Genomic DNA, 16,798 nt, shown 5'->3' with positions numbered 1-16,798 from the left:
ATGTTCTACTCCAACAGCCTCGACATTGATAGGATCTGTAATTTTTGCCACCTTCAAAGAAATCCCACCATCACACACATCTGCCCCTCCCCTACCCTTCATGACTCCCCTCCCTCATCCACACTTTTGTTTGCACCAACCATATTCCTTTCAAGGGCACTTCCCATTGCAACTGCAGATGATACAACACCTGTCCTTTCACCATTTCCACCATCCAGGTAACCAGTCTTTCCAGTTGAAGCAGGAATGACCGCAAACATCTTGCTGTCTGCCACTTTAATTTCCATCCTCTAACTGCTCACATTCATTCAGCGACTGGATAACCTTATTAATCCTGTCCCAATGCAGCCCAAACATGAACAAATACTCCTCCACATACCTCCCCCAATCTACATGCTACTCAATCTAGTTTCTCTAGTAAATCGCTTGTTGGACCAGATAACTTTGTTTGCAGCTTATTCACATGATATCCTATCAGGGAACCCCAACTTACCCTCTCTACAAACTTCCTTTGTTCTTCCAACCTGAAACATTAAAGCACTTGTTGTACATTACCAACATCCACAATTTTTAAAATTTCACCCATTCAACTAATTATGACATAACAGACAAGCTCAGCCTAGTATTCTGGACAATTTCTAACAGAGTTCATTGGACAGCTATTGCAGTAATACCTTTGTCTGACTTTTCACCTGCTCACCCATACCCATCAACTCACTGACACTAAGGGACTGTCCTGGTCTGTAGAATGCAGTCGTGAAATTTTCTTGCTCATCAAGGATACCTTGTACATACTACTACACCACTTATGCATGGAGGCTTTCTTTAATGCTTACCTCCATGCCATCCATTGCCATAGTGGCCAGATAATTGGGATCTTGCTTGTTCCAGCACAGTCGAAGTAATGGATGGTGCTGGGGATCTTCGTAGATGATGGTGCTGTGTTCCAGGTGTCTAAGGTCAAACATACGCACTGAACCATCTGCACCCACGGAAGCAAACATGTCCCTACCACCTCCTGCCCTACTGAATGCAATATCGTACACCTGCAAGTCGGGGGAAAAACAAAATTCAGTTTAGTAGCCTAATCACCAGTTTCAATCGTGGAAGAGGCAATGCAGCTTTGTAAATTAAGAAAAATTGGTTTAAAACAAAGTCAAGAAAAGCCTTGCTTCAATTCTCAAGCCCAGTGATCTCACTCAGCTGCATTAAGACGCTAGTTGACCTTAAGATAATTTAGGGTGGACAAAAGAAAGCAAAGGTGCACTTATTATTCTCAAGCAAACCCCAATGGTAATACTTGTGGGACACCACTGGACATTTGACTGGACAAATTAGCCTGTCCACATTAATAGGTCAAAATAATTAAAGGATGATGATACACCAGACTGACTAAACTACAGTAATGTGTTAAACTAAATCTGCCTACACAAAAGGAATCTGGAATTTTGAATAGAACTGGGGGTTTTGGTTGGGATTACGAAACTCCAGCTTCCTTGGCTGACAGCTTCTATTGATTATTGCAAAACCATGGCAGAACATTACGAATCAATGTTTTCAAATATGCTAGCAAAGTCATACAATTAATATCCTTTCAGATATTACATCGGTAAAGGAATCTTGTACCTTAGGCTGGGGTTTCCCCCTCTGAAGCATGGAAGTAAGGTGAGTTATAGAGGTATATAAAATCATGAGGGGCACAGAGTAGGGGAGTCTGAAAGTAGGTACGTGGAATGAGCCGAGGGAGGGAATTGGCAGATTCAGGCACAATTACATTCTTTAAGATTTTTGGACAATTCACCGATATGGTAAACTCAGGTAAATGGGACTAATGTGGAAGAGTTGGGCCAAATGGCCTATAACTATGACGTGACTAAATGTCCCACTCTCTATTCCTTCCCAAATAGGAATGAAAAGTGACCTTCCTGCAGTGCAAAAATGAGCACTTGCCTATTCACCTCTAGAAATTGGATAAAGTGCCTGTTAAACTGAAAGGCCCCAAGTGATCAAGTTTTAGGCAGAGCAGAAAGAACTCCATATTAATAAGGTTATAGCTAACCGAGAAATGGTAGATGCAGGCTGGCATAAAGTGTTCTGCTGGCTTGCATCATTAGTCTTTATAGACACGAACCACAGAAAACCAAAAGTGGGAGAAAATACAGTTGACTTGTTTGACAGTCAATGCAGATATTACTTTGTCATTAATTATTTCAAATCTCTTTTCCCATACATGCCAACACCAAAAGCTATTTCAGAAGCATTTAAGAGGCATTGAAAAATAACTAAAATTAACTGGTTCACATTCAAGAGACAGAGCAGCCACCTCTCAAGCTATACTGCAGGATTCTGTATTATTCTATACTAATCTTCCCCCCGCTACATAAATAGTGGAATTTCATGCTGCAAAGCTGTGTTGCTCAGAACACTAACTTGTTGGTTTTAGACATCAGCCATATTTGCACTGATGAATTTCTGGACTCCAGAGGTATGGGGAAAATAAAGTATAAAAATTAAACCCAATTATCGTAGCGCTCATTTGTAATATTACTGTTAATGTTAAGCCATGTAGATTAAAATTTGTAGGATGTTTGGCAATTGTAGAACTATCACTGAAAATGGTTACAAGCAAACTGTAATAACCACTGTAAAATTATATAAATTGGTAGAACACTAATTGTTATGAGTGACTCAACCCCCAATATCACAACACTCAATATTACAGGAGCACAAAACAGTGCTACCGGCAATATTAAATAACTTTCAGCCTACAAGTGCACCTACTTCTGTGCAAGCAGCCTCATTATTCTCAAGCCTCCCATGTGGTAAAAGAAAGTCAATGTAAACATTAATTGCTAGGTCCTGATTACAATCATCTAACTTAGCAGAAATGTGGAATTACAATAGGCCCTGTGCTCAACACTTATCTGTTGATCTAAGCATGGATGGACATTGAGACCTCATTACCTCCTTATCATGAGCAATGAGCTGTGTTTTCACATGACCAGAAACTAGATTGACTCGGCCAAGCACCTGACCAGTCTCCAGGCCCCAAATTGTACAAGTGGTGTCAATGCTGGAAGTACCTGTGGAGAAAATAAGCCGTTAGTTGAAACATTTTTAGGGCAGCCACAGTAGCGTAGCAGCTAGCACAACACCATACTGGGTTCAATTCCTGCTACTGTCTGTAAGGAGTTTGCATGTTCTCCCCATGACCACGTGGGTTTCTTCCGGGGTCCACATTCCAAACACATATGGTTAGGGTTAGTGAGTTGCAGGCATGCTATGTTGGCGCTGGAAGTGTGGCGACACTTGCAGGCTACCCCCAGCACAATCTTCAGACTGGTGTTGGTTGCTGATGTAAGAACGCATTTCACTGCATGCTTTGATATACATGTGACAAATAAAGCTAATCTTTAATCTCTTAACAAGCTCTGAACATTGTTTTTTGAGAGATGCTTACATTTTTGGAAAATTGTTTAATCCTTTTATCTCAAGAAACATTACATTTTCTCAGAAAACTTACAACTTTTTGCATCAAATAATTCAACACTTAAAACAGTTTCTGCATTTCATTCAACAGAATTAGATTTTTTATATTCCCCTATGATTTGATGATGAATTATTTTGCTGATTACTTTCTATCAATTCCCTTTACAATCTTAGAAACTTTAATTAGATTGCTCTAGAATCTCCAATTGGAAATGAGAAAAATCTAACTGAAAATATAGCTTCAAGTTTTAAACCTCAAAAATATCCCAATACTCAATTCTGAAGAACTGATGTCATAATTTTTAAACTATTTTCCCCTTTGTTATAAGCAATTTGCCTCAATCAGCTTTTGCTTTTTCCTGTCTGATTTCCGTATCTGTTATTTCCCTTAGTATGCAAAAACTTATCTCAATCTTGAATGTACTCGAAAAATGATCTCTGAAAGTCCTCTGGGATAGAAAAATTAATTTCATATCCTAATTGATTCCTCCTTTGGAGGATACACACCCAGTTCCAGAGGAAACAGTTATCAACCATTCCAATTCCTTTCTCCATTTTTGTTTCATTGAATATACCTTATTCTTCTGACCTTCAGAATACACATGCTATTTTTACTCACTCCCTTCTTGCAGACAAACACCGACCCCTGGACTCAATCCTGTGAATCTAAGTTGTATCATGTCCTTAGATACAGAGACCAAAACTACATTAAGGCACAGCAAGTGCGATCTCACCCAAGCCCTGTTAAAATGATAGCAACACGCTCTTGTCCTTGCTAGCAAAACCAATACTTGCTTCACATGCATATTGAATACATTTCATTAACCAGAAAACTAAGTTCTCATTTTACACTAACATTTAAAAAGCAGTTTAATTTTATTCTTCTATTCAAAATGAATTTTAATACCCATTTTGTATCTTTGTTGTATGTTTAACATCAAAGTATCACCAAGGGTTGTCTATGGGTTTTTAATGCACATGACACAGTTACAACAGCAAGGGTTACTGTCATTTTACAAGACTTACAATGAGATCAGGTCAGGAAAACCAAGTAATTTTGATCCCTGTACCCAAGGACAGTGTAGCTTAGATTCACGGGATTGAATCCCGGGATGATATTCTTAGGCACAGTTTAATAAAAGCAGGATGGGGTACAAACATTTAAAGACATTTGGAGCTTTGTAGGGAATGCCAATTGCATAAATGCAAAATTCAGAGGCCAGAAGTGTAGGCACAGAGAACTCTCAGTTGTACAACTGGAGCAGATTGCAAGTATCGAGGAAGAGGCGAATTACCATGGGAATATTTGTGTTCTGTTTCTATGCCTCACCACAAGCCAAAGTACTTTAAGTCAAAGCAGAAGGATGATGGTTCAACAGAACATTCCAGACCCTTAACAGGGAGAGCAGGGAATCAGCAAAGAACTGAATTTGACAGAAGCAGAAACGATAACTTTTATTTTCTAAATATTTCATTGTAAGAAATTTCTACTGGTTCAGTAGCTATATCCCTTGATGTCTCTGCTGAAGGTGAGCCTTAAAAGAAAAAAAAAGACAAAGACAGTTGTAATGGCAACAGTAACCAATGAAATAGGAAGCCAATGACGGGATAGACTGAAAAATCAAAAATCAGCAAGCATCAACCGAACAACAAGCAGGGAGGAATTAGCTTTTGTAATAATTTCCAAGGATGCTTTCAAGCGAGATGTGTTTTGGTTACTGAAGCAGACTGGGAACGTGAGAGTGAATCCAAGAAAGAGAGTTGAAAGTGATTCCATGATTTGGAAATAATATACATGGCATGATTAGCAAGTTTGCTGAAGCTAAATTAGGGAGTCTTGTTGATAGCAAGCAGATTACCGGTACAAAGAATTTATAAAGAGTGAGATCAATTAGGGAGATAGGCCAAGATAAGTGTGGGATAATGCATTTTGGACATTCAAAGCAGTGTAGGACTTGTACATAGAATGGTGGAGTGGAGCATTGTGGAACAAAGACCAGGGAATACAGGTAGGTGCACAGTACACTGAAAGCATCTGCACAAGGAGACAAAGTGGTGAAGATGACATTTAGCATGCTGGCCTTCATTCAGGAGTAGGGACATTATGTGGTAGTTGTACAAGTCATTAGTGAGGCCACACTTGAAGCAGTGTATACAATTTTCATCACCCTGTTATAGGAAAGGCATTGTCAAGCTGGTGAGAGTGTACATGATATTTGGATACTGCATGGACTAGAGGCCTTAGTTACAGGGAGACTTGGCCACACAGGATCTTTATTCCCTGGAACGCATGATCTCAGAAAATTATAAAGTACAGTTAATTAAGTACATAACTGGCTACAGACACATACAATAAATCACCCTTTTTGTTTTTATAAGGAATCTATGTGATGTGATTGGCAACCCAGTCGATCTCTAACTGGATGCCCAAATGGATTTGGATCAGAGTCTACAATGGCACAAATTATTGCATCAGCAGCAAGATTAAATTTAGCTTTATATCACATCAAGATCATAGCAGAGTTTCATGGATAGGGTGCTGGTCTGTTAAGAAAACTTGCAAATACTTAATCACAATATCACAAATGACCTTCTCGGCCACAAAAGTACCTTGAAGTCTTATAGAAACCACAGCAACTAATTGATATGATTGCTTTTAGGTTACCTTGACTGAAGAATAATTATTGACAAGGCACTGGGGTTAACCAAGTTATTCTCAAACCATCTTCACAATAGGACACAGAAACTCAGTTTAGTGCCTTAACCAAAGAGCAGAATCTCCAATGCACTACCTCCTCAGACATCACAAAAAACAGCCAGTTCAGAAAGATATTTACTTTCTATTTTTGATTACTACTGAACTGATAGGTTACCTCATCCACCTGAGGTCAGAAAAAAAAATCAATTATATTCTGGTGGGTTTGTATTCAAATGTATGGCAGACTGCATAAACTTGATAGATTTTACTCATAAGAATAACAATGAAATGAGCTATGCTTTCACTCCCTTTTTGATGCAAGAATTTTTATTGAGATTATTAACTGAATTTTAAATTTGCAGATGTTACAATTGTATTTGGACTCCTGCCTCTATATTATTAATTCAGACTTCCGCATTACTGGTGCGGTGATTTAACCATTAAATCACCACACAACTTTCAGTATTGAAAATTCAGTTTGGAATTTTTCTACCTTTCTCTGGAATTAGACCAGAAAACACCACAACCTTATAACTTTGAGGCAAAAGTTCTTACTCCAGCGCCTTTTGTTAACAAAATAGCTTTAAGAGAATTCAGGTTGAAAACTTGGAAGAATTTCACAATAAAGCAGCAAAATTTGGAGCAGCATCTTATGCAAGATTTCAAAAGACCAGATATTTGAGGGTTAAGTAATTTTCCTGTGTTTTTCTCCTGAAGTGCTTTGGCCTTGTGACTGTTCTTCAGGCTTTAGTGTAAACACGAAAAGTGATGAATTAATTGGTGAATAAAGCAATATATAGGAAAACCAGAATGATAGTGAAAATTAAAATGGCCCTGCAGCCAAATATACTACAGCCACATCACCAGATCAAATTAGCTAAGGCAACTAAATTAATAATTATTTTTAGACTCGCCAAGAGGGAGTCTTACACTTTACATTGTATCTGTCTGGTGCTCTGAACAATGCAGTTCATCCAAAGACCTTCCCAAATTATCTGCACCACAAAGTTGCTTCCAATTAAAGTTGTCACCCTCCACAAAGGACACAGGTTACGATGGCTCCCAGTTATCCGACCACACAAGGACTATGCACAGAATCTGGAGTCCCATTGATGCCATTCTCAATTCTGTTGCTGCAAACAGTCAACATGCGCCACTGTCCTGAACCGCTCAAAGTGCAATGGACAGGAATTGATTAGAGAGTTTAAGGTAAAAGACCGTTAGGGGCAAGTGATCATAATATGTTAGAATTCACCCTGAAATTTGAGAAGGAGAAGCAAAAGTCAGATGTATCAGCATTACAGTGGAGTAAAAGGAACGACAGAGACTTGAGAGAGAAGCTGGCCAGAATCGACAGGAAAAGAATGATGGCAGAACAGCAATTTCTGGAAGCAATTCGGAAGGCACTGAATATACACATGATATAATAGGCTGTAATCAGCATGGTTTCAAGGGAAAATCTTGCCTGACAAATCTGTTGGAATTCTTTGAAGAAATAACAAGCAGGATAGACAAAGGAGAATCGGTTGATGTTGCGCACTTGGATTTTCAGAAGGTCTTTGACAAGGTGCCACATAGGAGGCTGCTTAACAAGCTACGAGCCCATGGTATTACAGGAAAGATTTATAGCATGGACAAAGCAGTGGCTGATTGACAGGATGCAAAGAGTGGGAATGAAGGGAGCCTTTTCTGGTTGGCCGCTGGAGACCAGTGGCATTCCACAGGGGTCTGTGTTGGGACTAATTCTTTTTATGTTATACGTCAATGATTTGGATGATAGGATTGATTTTTTCCTCCCCAAAGTTTGCAGATAGTTTTGAGGAAGTAGAGAGGCTGCAGGATTTCGATTAGGAGAATGGAATAGTGTCAGGAAGTGTGTGGTCATGCACTTTGGTAGAAGAAATGAAAGGGTTGACTGTTTTCTAAATGGATGGAAAATACAAAATTCTGAGGTGCAAAGGGGCCTTGGGAGTCCTTGTGCAGGTTTCCCTAAAGGTTAATTTGCAGGTCGAGTCTGTGGTGAGGAAGGCAAATGTAATGTTAGTATTCATTCCAATAGGACAAGAATATAAAAGGATGTAATGTTGAGGCTTTACAAAGCACTGGTGAGGCCTCACTTGAAGTATTGTGAGCAGGTTTGGGTCCATTATCTTAGAAAGGATGTACTGAAACAAGAAAGGGCTTAAAGGTTCACAAAAATGATTCCAGGATTGAACGCTTATCATATATAGAGAGTCTGACGGCTCTGGGCCTGTATTCACTAGAATTCAGAAGAATGAGAGGTGACCTAATCGAAACCTATCAAATGGTGAAAGGCCTTGATAGAGTGGATATGGAGAGGATATTTCCTGTGGTGGGAGAGCAAGACCAGAGGACATGGCTTCAGAATTTAGAACCGAGAGGAGGAGGAATTTCTTTTTAGACAGAATGGTGAACCTGTGGAATTTAAGGCAGAGGTTGATGGATTCTTGAATGGTCAGGGCATGAAGGGATATTGGGGGGGGGGGGGAGAGCCAGGAGATTGGGACTGAGAGGAAAATTGGATCAGGCATGATGAAATGGTGAAGTAGACTTGATGGGCCAAATGACCCAATTCTGCACCTATAACTTGTGGTCTAAAAATTGATCCAGATCCTCATTCTTACTCAACATTCACCATGATCAGACGAATGCAGATTTAATTTATATGGACAGTATAGTGGTTTACTGCTTCAAGCCCTCTCAACACTCCACAATCCATGCTTTATGGGTAAAATAAACCCTGAGTGGTGCAAATATAAAGAGCTTACATGCCTGAACTGATGAATCAAAAACGTCAGGATGATTTAAGGGAATGCAGAGACAATGGTGGTCTACTGGTACAGGTTAGCAGATTGTCCTAGAACATTGATCCCACAGGTTGTAGGCTGGGATTCTGGAGCACTGCAGTTATCATAGCATAGACTAAAGAATGAGTTCTCCAAAGAATGCTGCAACCTCTAACAGTGGACCAATTTCAGGGGAAGTCGAAACAAAGCTAATACCTCAAGTGGCAGCAACAGAAACACTGCATGCAACAACTGGATATTGCATAGCCCAGCTAGCTCAGTCAGTACAGCACGGGACTTTTAATCCCAGAATCATGGGTTCAAGTGCAGCATTGGGTGTTGCTTATGGGATGACACAATAGTGTAGCAGTCAGCGTATTACTTTTACAGCGAGAGCGACCTGGGTTCAATTCCTGCTACTGTCTGTAAGGAGTCTGTATGTTCTCTCTGTGACCACGTGGGTTTCCTCCAATGTACATACGGATAGTACGTTAATTGGTCACATGGGGTGTAATTGGCGGAGCACAGGCTTGTTGGACCAGAAGGACCTGTTACCATGCTGTAATAAAATAAAATGGAATTGGAAAATAGATTAAGCAACATAATCAGGAGTACCGAGCATAATACAAAATTGTAAAAACTAAGATTTGATTGCCTTGGAAAAATAGCTTTTATCCTTAGTCTGTCATGCAGGAATTAGCTATAGAGCTCACATTTTTGAGAAAGTTCCTTTGATTTGAGGAAGGAGAGATAGATATATATAAAAAGACAAGTGCACATGATGTCTGCAACACAACCTAATTTCATCACTGTTAGATCACAATCACATAGTCAAATATACCCTCAAGTGCCTGCCAAATGAAATAATCACGTTAACCTGTCTGAATGAATATGCTTTTGAACTGTGCATCAAGTTAAGATGGAAGTAAGAAATACAAAGTAATGGCCAATTGTTCTCAGGTGAATAACCCTCTCCACATGAAAAGTCACTGCAAGGGCACTGATCACTTTCTCTCAGTGACCAAAGAACCAGCGGACTTCATCTTTCACAGATACAGTGCAATGGATGTGGCCTTCACTGTGTAACAATTCCAAGAAAAATGTAGAGACAGCAGAGCCACTGTATGTGGTCTTTTTTGACTTACCAATAGCCTTTTGAATGTCAACTGAGATCTGTGGAGAGAATCCTCCTCAAATTGGGCTCCATTCCAATTCTGATTCATCTCCATTCCAAGTTATACTTGTGAATATGCAAACCATGATTTTTAACTAATAGACCCATCTTTAACCTAATCCCAGTGCAGATGGAACAATTCCCTGCCTCCATTCAAACCATTATTACAATTCTTCACAATGTAATGTTGCACCTCACATCAACAAACTTCCTACAGGGTGAACTAATAATGTACATTTTCACCTCCATCGTAGAATCAGGGTCACTCCAACCTCAAGATCAGACAATGCTTACATTCACTCAATTTCAGAAGCTGAACTCCAGATCATCCACTGAAGCATGCAAGAAAGGGCCCTCCACAAAAATCCACAAAACAAACGCCACTTACCAATCTGCCCTTACTGCACAATGCAGCCTCCTTATAAATAAGTGCTCACTAGGAGACTGTGAAAACAAGGGTCACTTTCCACACTCTAAATACCACCTCTTAGCAAAGGCAGACATTGATTATGTAACTTTCTATTTTTCCAGCATGCCAAACATTAGTCAACTAAGGGATACAGCATTCAAAGATCAAATAGCCCAGCTTCTTTTATACTTTGAAAACACTGACCACTCACAGCAAGCACCTCAATGTACGAGAGATGTGTCAGCAGTGGCATCTCAAAATTTTTCAAATCCTTTGCCTAAATCAGCAACCTTTCTCCTAACAAAGGCTCTAATCAAACTAAACCCACTTCAATACATGGGCCTTTTACTTGCGTGAGACCTAACATTGCCCGCACCCAAATTCCTGAAGCAAGCATTCTACTCCAAGCTCTATCACAGCATGAAACACGGAAATAGGCAACAATTCAAACATGTTCCCAAAAAAAAAGCAACATTTTCACCAACTTGAGAATTCTTGTCTATGAATGAGGAGCATCCAGAAAATACAGCAAAATTGGGCCCAGCCTGTTCCTAAGCCACACAGCAAGGATATTCTCCAACATATTCTACAAATACCCTCATCCTGAAAAAGCATTTCAGGATGTATATTGTATACACTTCTCTGACATTAAATGTACCTTTGAAACCTCTACGTGCAGGTCTGCTGGCACTCTCTCTCATACATCTAGGCCTATCACTTCATGACCTTACACGGACCTCTACAACACTTCAAACTCTGTCAAATCAAAACATGGTTTGTCTCTTTCCTTGTCCAGGAAGGATCAGGAGCTCAACCATCTCCAGGCCAAGACCTCTCAGACTGCAACTGGGTAATACTGCTCCTCTTTCACCACTACTCTCCACCCACCCCAGATCTCTCATGCCTCCCTCTACTCATCTTCAAATCCCCTTTTCACTCCTAAACCCTCTTTATAATCCACTTTCCCCGACCTCTCCAAACCCCCACATTCCTCTGACCCCAGCTCTGCTGTGTCTACACTATCCCCACCAAACTTCCGAAGCAGAACATCCTGTCCTCAGCAGGGGCCTTACCGTCATCCCTCCACACTCACTCACTTCAATGAGTTCCACACTCGCCACAACACCATTCTTTTTCCATTAGCTCCACGCCTACTTCTTTGGCAACAATTCCCCCCCCCGCCGCCCCCCCCCCCCCCCCCATCCTCTTGGATAACCTGCTCTGGATATTTTCATCTAGCTGCCAATAGGACATTAACTGCCACTTGCACACCCACTCCAACCTCATCCCTTACCATCAAATCCACAAACGGCAATGCTGTCGTAGGCTGGCAGACAGAACTCTACCCTGCAGAGGCCAGGCAGCAGTTCTCAGACACCTCCACGTACTTCCGCCTGAATCAAGACTACACAGAGAAGCAACTGGCCACATTTTCCCTCACCATGACTGACCTCATCACTTCTGGAGCTCTCCCTAATATAGCCTTCAATCTCATTGTTACCAATAAATCCAAGAACCATAATAGGAAGAAATACAGCACCAAAAGGGGTGGGCAAAGAGCCAGTGAGCAAGACAAAGTGTGCTAATACAAAAGAGGAAAATAATAGTAAACACAAAGCAACCCACACAAAATGCTGGATGAACTCAGCAGGCCAGGCAGCATCTATGGAAAAAAGTAAGCAGTTTCGTGTTTCTAATAAATACAGTACTGTGCAAAAGTCTTAAGCATTCCAGATTTTATGTAAATTTTGTTTTAGAAGTTTATTTTTTGTCTCCTGCATTATGCCATTAGAAAAGAGCAAACTTCCAAACACTCATTTTCCAAAAATATTAATGTTAGAGGAGTTTTTGTATTTCATTATGTTTTATTCATTATGTTTAAAGTAACATTATGTTTTAGACCACTTTTCAAATAAAAACGTCATTACTTTGTAGGTATCGAGCCAAGTGCAATGTTAAACAAAGATAGCAAACAGGATGCTGATATCAATAACAATGAGTTGAATGAACTAAACTGATTAACTGAAACAAACAAACTGAGCGAAGGACAACTAAAAGGTGAGGGTGTGGCAGATGTGACAGTTTAACCTTCAAATCATCAATTCTTACACCACAGCAAGAGTGAGCATAGCAACAAGAAACAAGGTGGTCATCCTGCATCAGCAAGGTCTCCCCCAAGCAAAAATTTCACAGCAGACAGGAGTTTCAGTGAAAAGAACAAGGAGTTTAACAACAGATGGTATGGGCTCCATACAGCCCCAAACTCAACATCAAGGCTGCCTGGAATTACCTGCAGAACTAGGCTATTTGGCTCTGCCATTCCTGAACCTGATGGTGAGAGTCCTGAGGCTCCCTTCATCCTGATGGCAGCAGCAAGAAGAGCTCATGTGGATGGTGGGCAGCCCAAATGATGGATGCTGCTTTCCAGCAACAACACTCCGTGTACAATAGATGTGCTCAGTGGAGGGGAGGGCTTTAGCCTTGGACTTTCTTGATCTGTTTCCATCTCAATAGACAGATTATCCACCACCGTCTTCTACAAACGCACTGATTCCCAGTTACCTCAACTGCATCTCTCCCCACACTGTCAATTACAAGGAATCAGTTTCCTTTTCTCAGTACCTCCACCTCTCCTGCATATTTTCATGATGAAATATTCCATTTCAGGACATAAAAATCAACAAAACAGATACACATTCAGAAATCAAATTCCTGGCAGATTTTTCCATGAATAGTAATAGATGAAAACATCAACGTTCATCCCTGACTACTGCACACAGATAACTGATAATGCCAAATACTGGCTTCACACACACATCTATCAAAAGAGCACCTTCAACCATTGAGATTTTAAAAAAATTCTAAATGAAATGAATACTTAGCTGTTGCTGCAAACCCTCTAATCATTATAAGGCCTCTCTCACTGCAGCTTACATCCATGGTAGCACACAATTACATAAATGAATCTGAGCAACTCCTTCCCATTCAGCAAATAACAGGACAACTATCAATCAATCTACAAATGGAAAAGTGGCAATTACCATCCTGCAGTTGGGAAGCACAGCCTCTTCACACAAATATCAGAAGCCCCCATACTAGTGAGTAAAACTTTTGTAATGTCCAACTACAGACCCAAGTAATTTGGCAAATTAGTTTTGTTTAATGTACTATCTTTTGAAAGTTTTAATTCTTGAAACAACTTTAATTCAATCTTTCATTAGCCTTTGGATTTAAAAAACACACCATTAAATGAATACTTGCTAACTTAACCAAAACAAAGATTGAACCTTTAGTTCAATCTGAGAAATATCAGATTGAAAAATGCAGGAAATAAATTGTTCCCAATCATAGTTTCTTTCCATACCCCCCCTCCCCTTATCTCTTTCCCGAACTTGGCCAGGGTTTAACTCCTCTCACACTGATGAGTGTAAAGTTCACTACCGGTATTTAAAAACAGGAAGAGTTGCAATAAACCCAAATCCTTACCAGTTGTATGCTGTCTCAAATTTAGCTCCTAGCATCTGTTTAATATTGCAATGGAGTAATGCAATAAACCAGCAAACACATCAAGGGGGTTCTGTTCACTCAGAGCCACAGACTTCCCCCTGGGTAATCAATCTGTCTGCTCTGTAACCATCTGGCATCATTACAAAGGTTTTACCCAAAATCTATAGAAGGAGAGTAACATTTATGGTTCTAATTGCACAAAATTATGCGCCACCCATCGCCAGAGTTTCCAGAAGGTATGCAATTAGCCGAGAGGCAGCGCACAGCCTTACCCAAGAGATTTGGATCCACTTCATTCCAGTCAAATGAAGTCAGAGGAGCACAGAAGTCAGAGTTCTTGTTATTGTTTAGTAAACATTCCAGCCGGGTTTCAGTATCGCTCACCTGGAATATTAAGAAAATATGTGCACATTTCATCACTTGCACTCTTCTTCCCAATCTTGAAAAGCCCTGAAGCCCCTGCTCAGTATAGCTGCTAAATCACCCAAAATCCCAAGGTTCCTTCTGAATTCACAACAGAATTACCAGACTTCAAGGGATGTTGGACATCAGAGGGCAATTCATGCTTTGGGGAAATCATCATACCCAACATTGATATACCCTCAGGAATGTGTAAATATTGATACAAAAAAAACCAGAAGAATCAAGGCCACTTATACATTTCTATTATAGAATGAAATCACAGTAATGCTACTGTATTGACGACCAATTGGCCCATTATATCTATGTCAAACAAAAAGGGCCAGTCAGCCTCATCCAGCTTTCTCGCTCTGCAGGTTATGACTCCTGTAGCACACATCCAAGTGTTGTCTGAATGTGATGACAATTTTGCCTCCCTACCCTTTCAGGCAGCAATCTCCAAACTCCATCCTGGAAAAGAAAATTCCTCACATGCTGTCTAATCTAACAATAGATTTAAAATCTCTGCCCCATGGTTTGAATATTTCTTAGGAATTAGGTCCTTCCTATTTTATACTCCTCAGGTCCATTCTCTGTACTAATGAAAACCCTGGATTATTCATAAGTACAACTTCCATTTCTGGCCATCTTCAAAGATTTCTGCATCAAAAGAAATCACATTTTTCCTGTGATGCAGCTATCAGAGCTCTGCGGTACTCAAGCTGAAGTCTCGACAATATTGCATACATTCTCTGCTCTCACATCTGTACCTTAACTAATAAAGGAAAACATTCCATGTCTTTGTAACCACCTTACCGCTACCTCTAGGAAACAGTCCCAGTTCCCTTTGTCCCTCTTTGGATTAAATACCATTTACCATTCTTTGACCCAATCGACAATGCCACTTATATCCTTTCTGTAGTTGAAAGCTCTTTACCTCAATACCAAATAGTGTATCATCTGCAATTCTCCCCCCGTCCCAAATTTGGATTTAAACCACAAATATATATTACAAATAGCAAGGCACCAAGTACTGAGCCCCATGGATCCCCATAATGAAAAGCCTCTGATCATAAAACCACTCATCAGCCATTACTTTTCCTTCCTGCTACTAACTCAATTCAGGACCCAATTTACTGATCTCGAGCAGCTTGCCTTGCAGGACCCCAAAAGCCTAGCTAAGGCTCAAACAGATTGCAACATAGCATATAGATTGCCTCCATCCCCTCAGATGTTTTTATCCCCACAAGTTCAATTAAGTTAGTCATTTACAAACATCTCAACAAATCCTTGCTGGCCACCCTCATCTTTCAATGAAGGATTATAGTGCTCCTTAAAATGGATTTCAACAATTTTACTCACAATAAAAGTAAATTTAATAGTTTGTAATTACTTGGTTTACCCCTTCCTCCTTAAGCAATAGGAAGTGCTTTTTATTATGTTTCTTCCATTCAGAATTTCACATACTTCCCCGTACAATACTCTTAATGGCCACTTTATTAGATACAGAAATGGAACCCAGCATGGTTGTCTGCTGCTGTAGCCCATCTACTACAAGATTTGATGTGTTGTGCATTCAGTGATGCTATTCTGCACACCACTGCTGTAACATGTGGTTATTTGAGTTACTGTCAGATTGAACCAGTTTGGCCATTCTCCTCTGACCTCTCTCATTAACGAGGCATTTTCACTCATAGAACTGCTGCTCACTAGACACATTCTCTGTAAACTCTGGACCACATCTTGTCCCTCCACATTCTGGTTGCTTTTTTGGCATCTAATAAGTTTTTCTTCGTGTAATTATAAAGCATCTTTGATTGTACTTGTTAATACATTTTAAAGCCTCTCTGCTTTCTTGTTTTGCCTTTCTGTTTGATACCTGCACTTTGTATATTTTTTTTTTTTTTTTTTTTTTTTTTTACAGACCTTGCTACATTAAGTGCTTGTCATTAGCTTTCCTTTTTATTTCATTTTGCCCTCTGCACACTTTGGCAGTCCACCATTTTGTATGGAAATATGCTCACCCACCTTTTCCCTTTCTGGAAATATCTGCCTTTGCTTCAAGACAGGATCCCATTTCCATGCTTCATTTAAACTTACTGCAATCCTGTTTCCTGCACTACTTTTAAACCCCACTGGGCTATTTACTGCACTTGCTTTAAACACATTAGGTTTGCTGGAAAATGTTACTATGTAACTAACACTAAAAGAATGTGAAATTAAAGATTGTTAAGATATCAACAAGAGTAACATATAGTCGTCTGGAAAATCTGCCACAAAGCTCCCCAAGGATGCTTTTCTCATCCTAACAGTGT

At 40.0% G+C, this 16,798-nt stretch overlaps 1 protein-coding gene across 1 annotated transcript in view; it reads right to left on the bottom strand.

The window, feature by feature from the left end:
- The window catches only part of dcaf7 (ddb1 and cul4 associated factor 7), a 34,608-nt gene that overhangs the window by 13,826 nt on the left and 3,984 nt on the right, over nt 1-16,798 (bottom strand). Inside the window, exons 2-4 of the mRNA XM_073070767.1 lie at nt 14,357-14,468; nt 2,965-3,083; nt 837-1,046 (exon numbers count right to left, since the gene is read on the bottom strand). Coding sequence (XP_072926868.1) covers nt 837-1,046; nt 2,965-3,083; nt 14,357-14,468 — 441 coding nt within the window. The remainder of the gene's footprint in view (nt 1-836; nt 1,047-2,964; nt 3,084-14,356; nt 14,469-16,798) is intronic.

This window comes from Hemitrygon akajei, chromosome 18, assembly GCF_048418815.1.
Source record: "Hemitrygon akajei chromosome 18, sHemAka1.3, whole genome shotgun sequence".
NCBI classification, from domain to species: domain Eukaryota; kingdom Metazoa; phylum Chordata; class Chondrichthyes; order Myliobatiformes; family Dasyatidae; genus Hemitrygon; species Hemitrygon akajei.
This window is presented reverse-complemented; position numbering and strand designations above follow the sequence as displayed.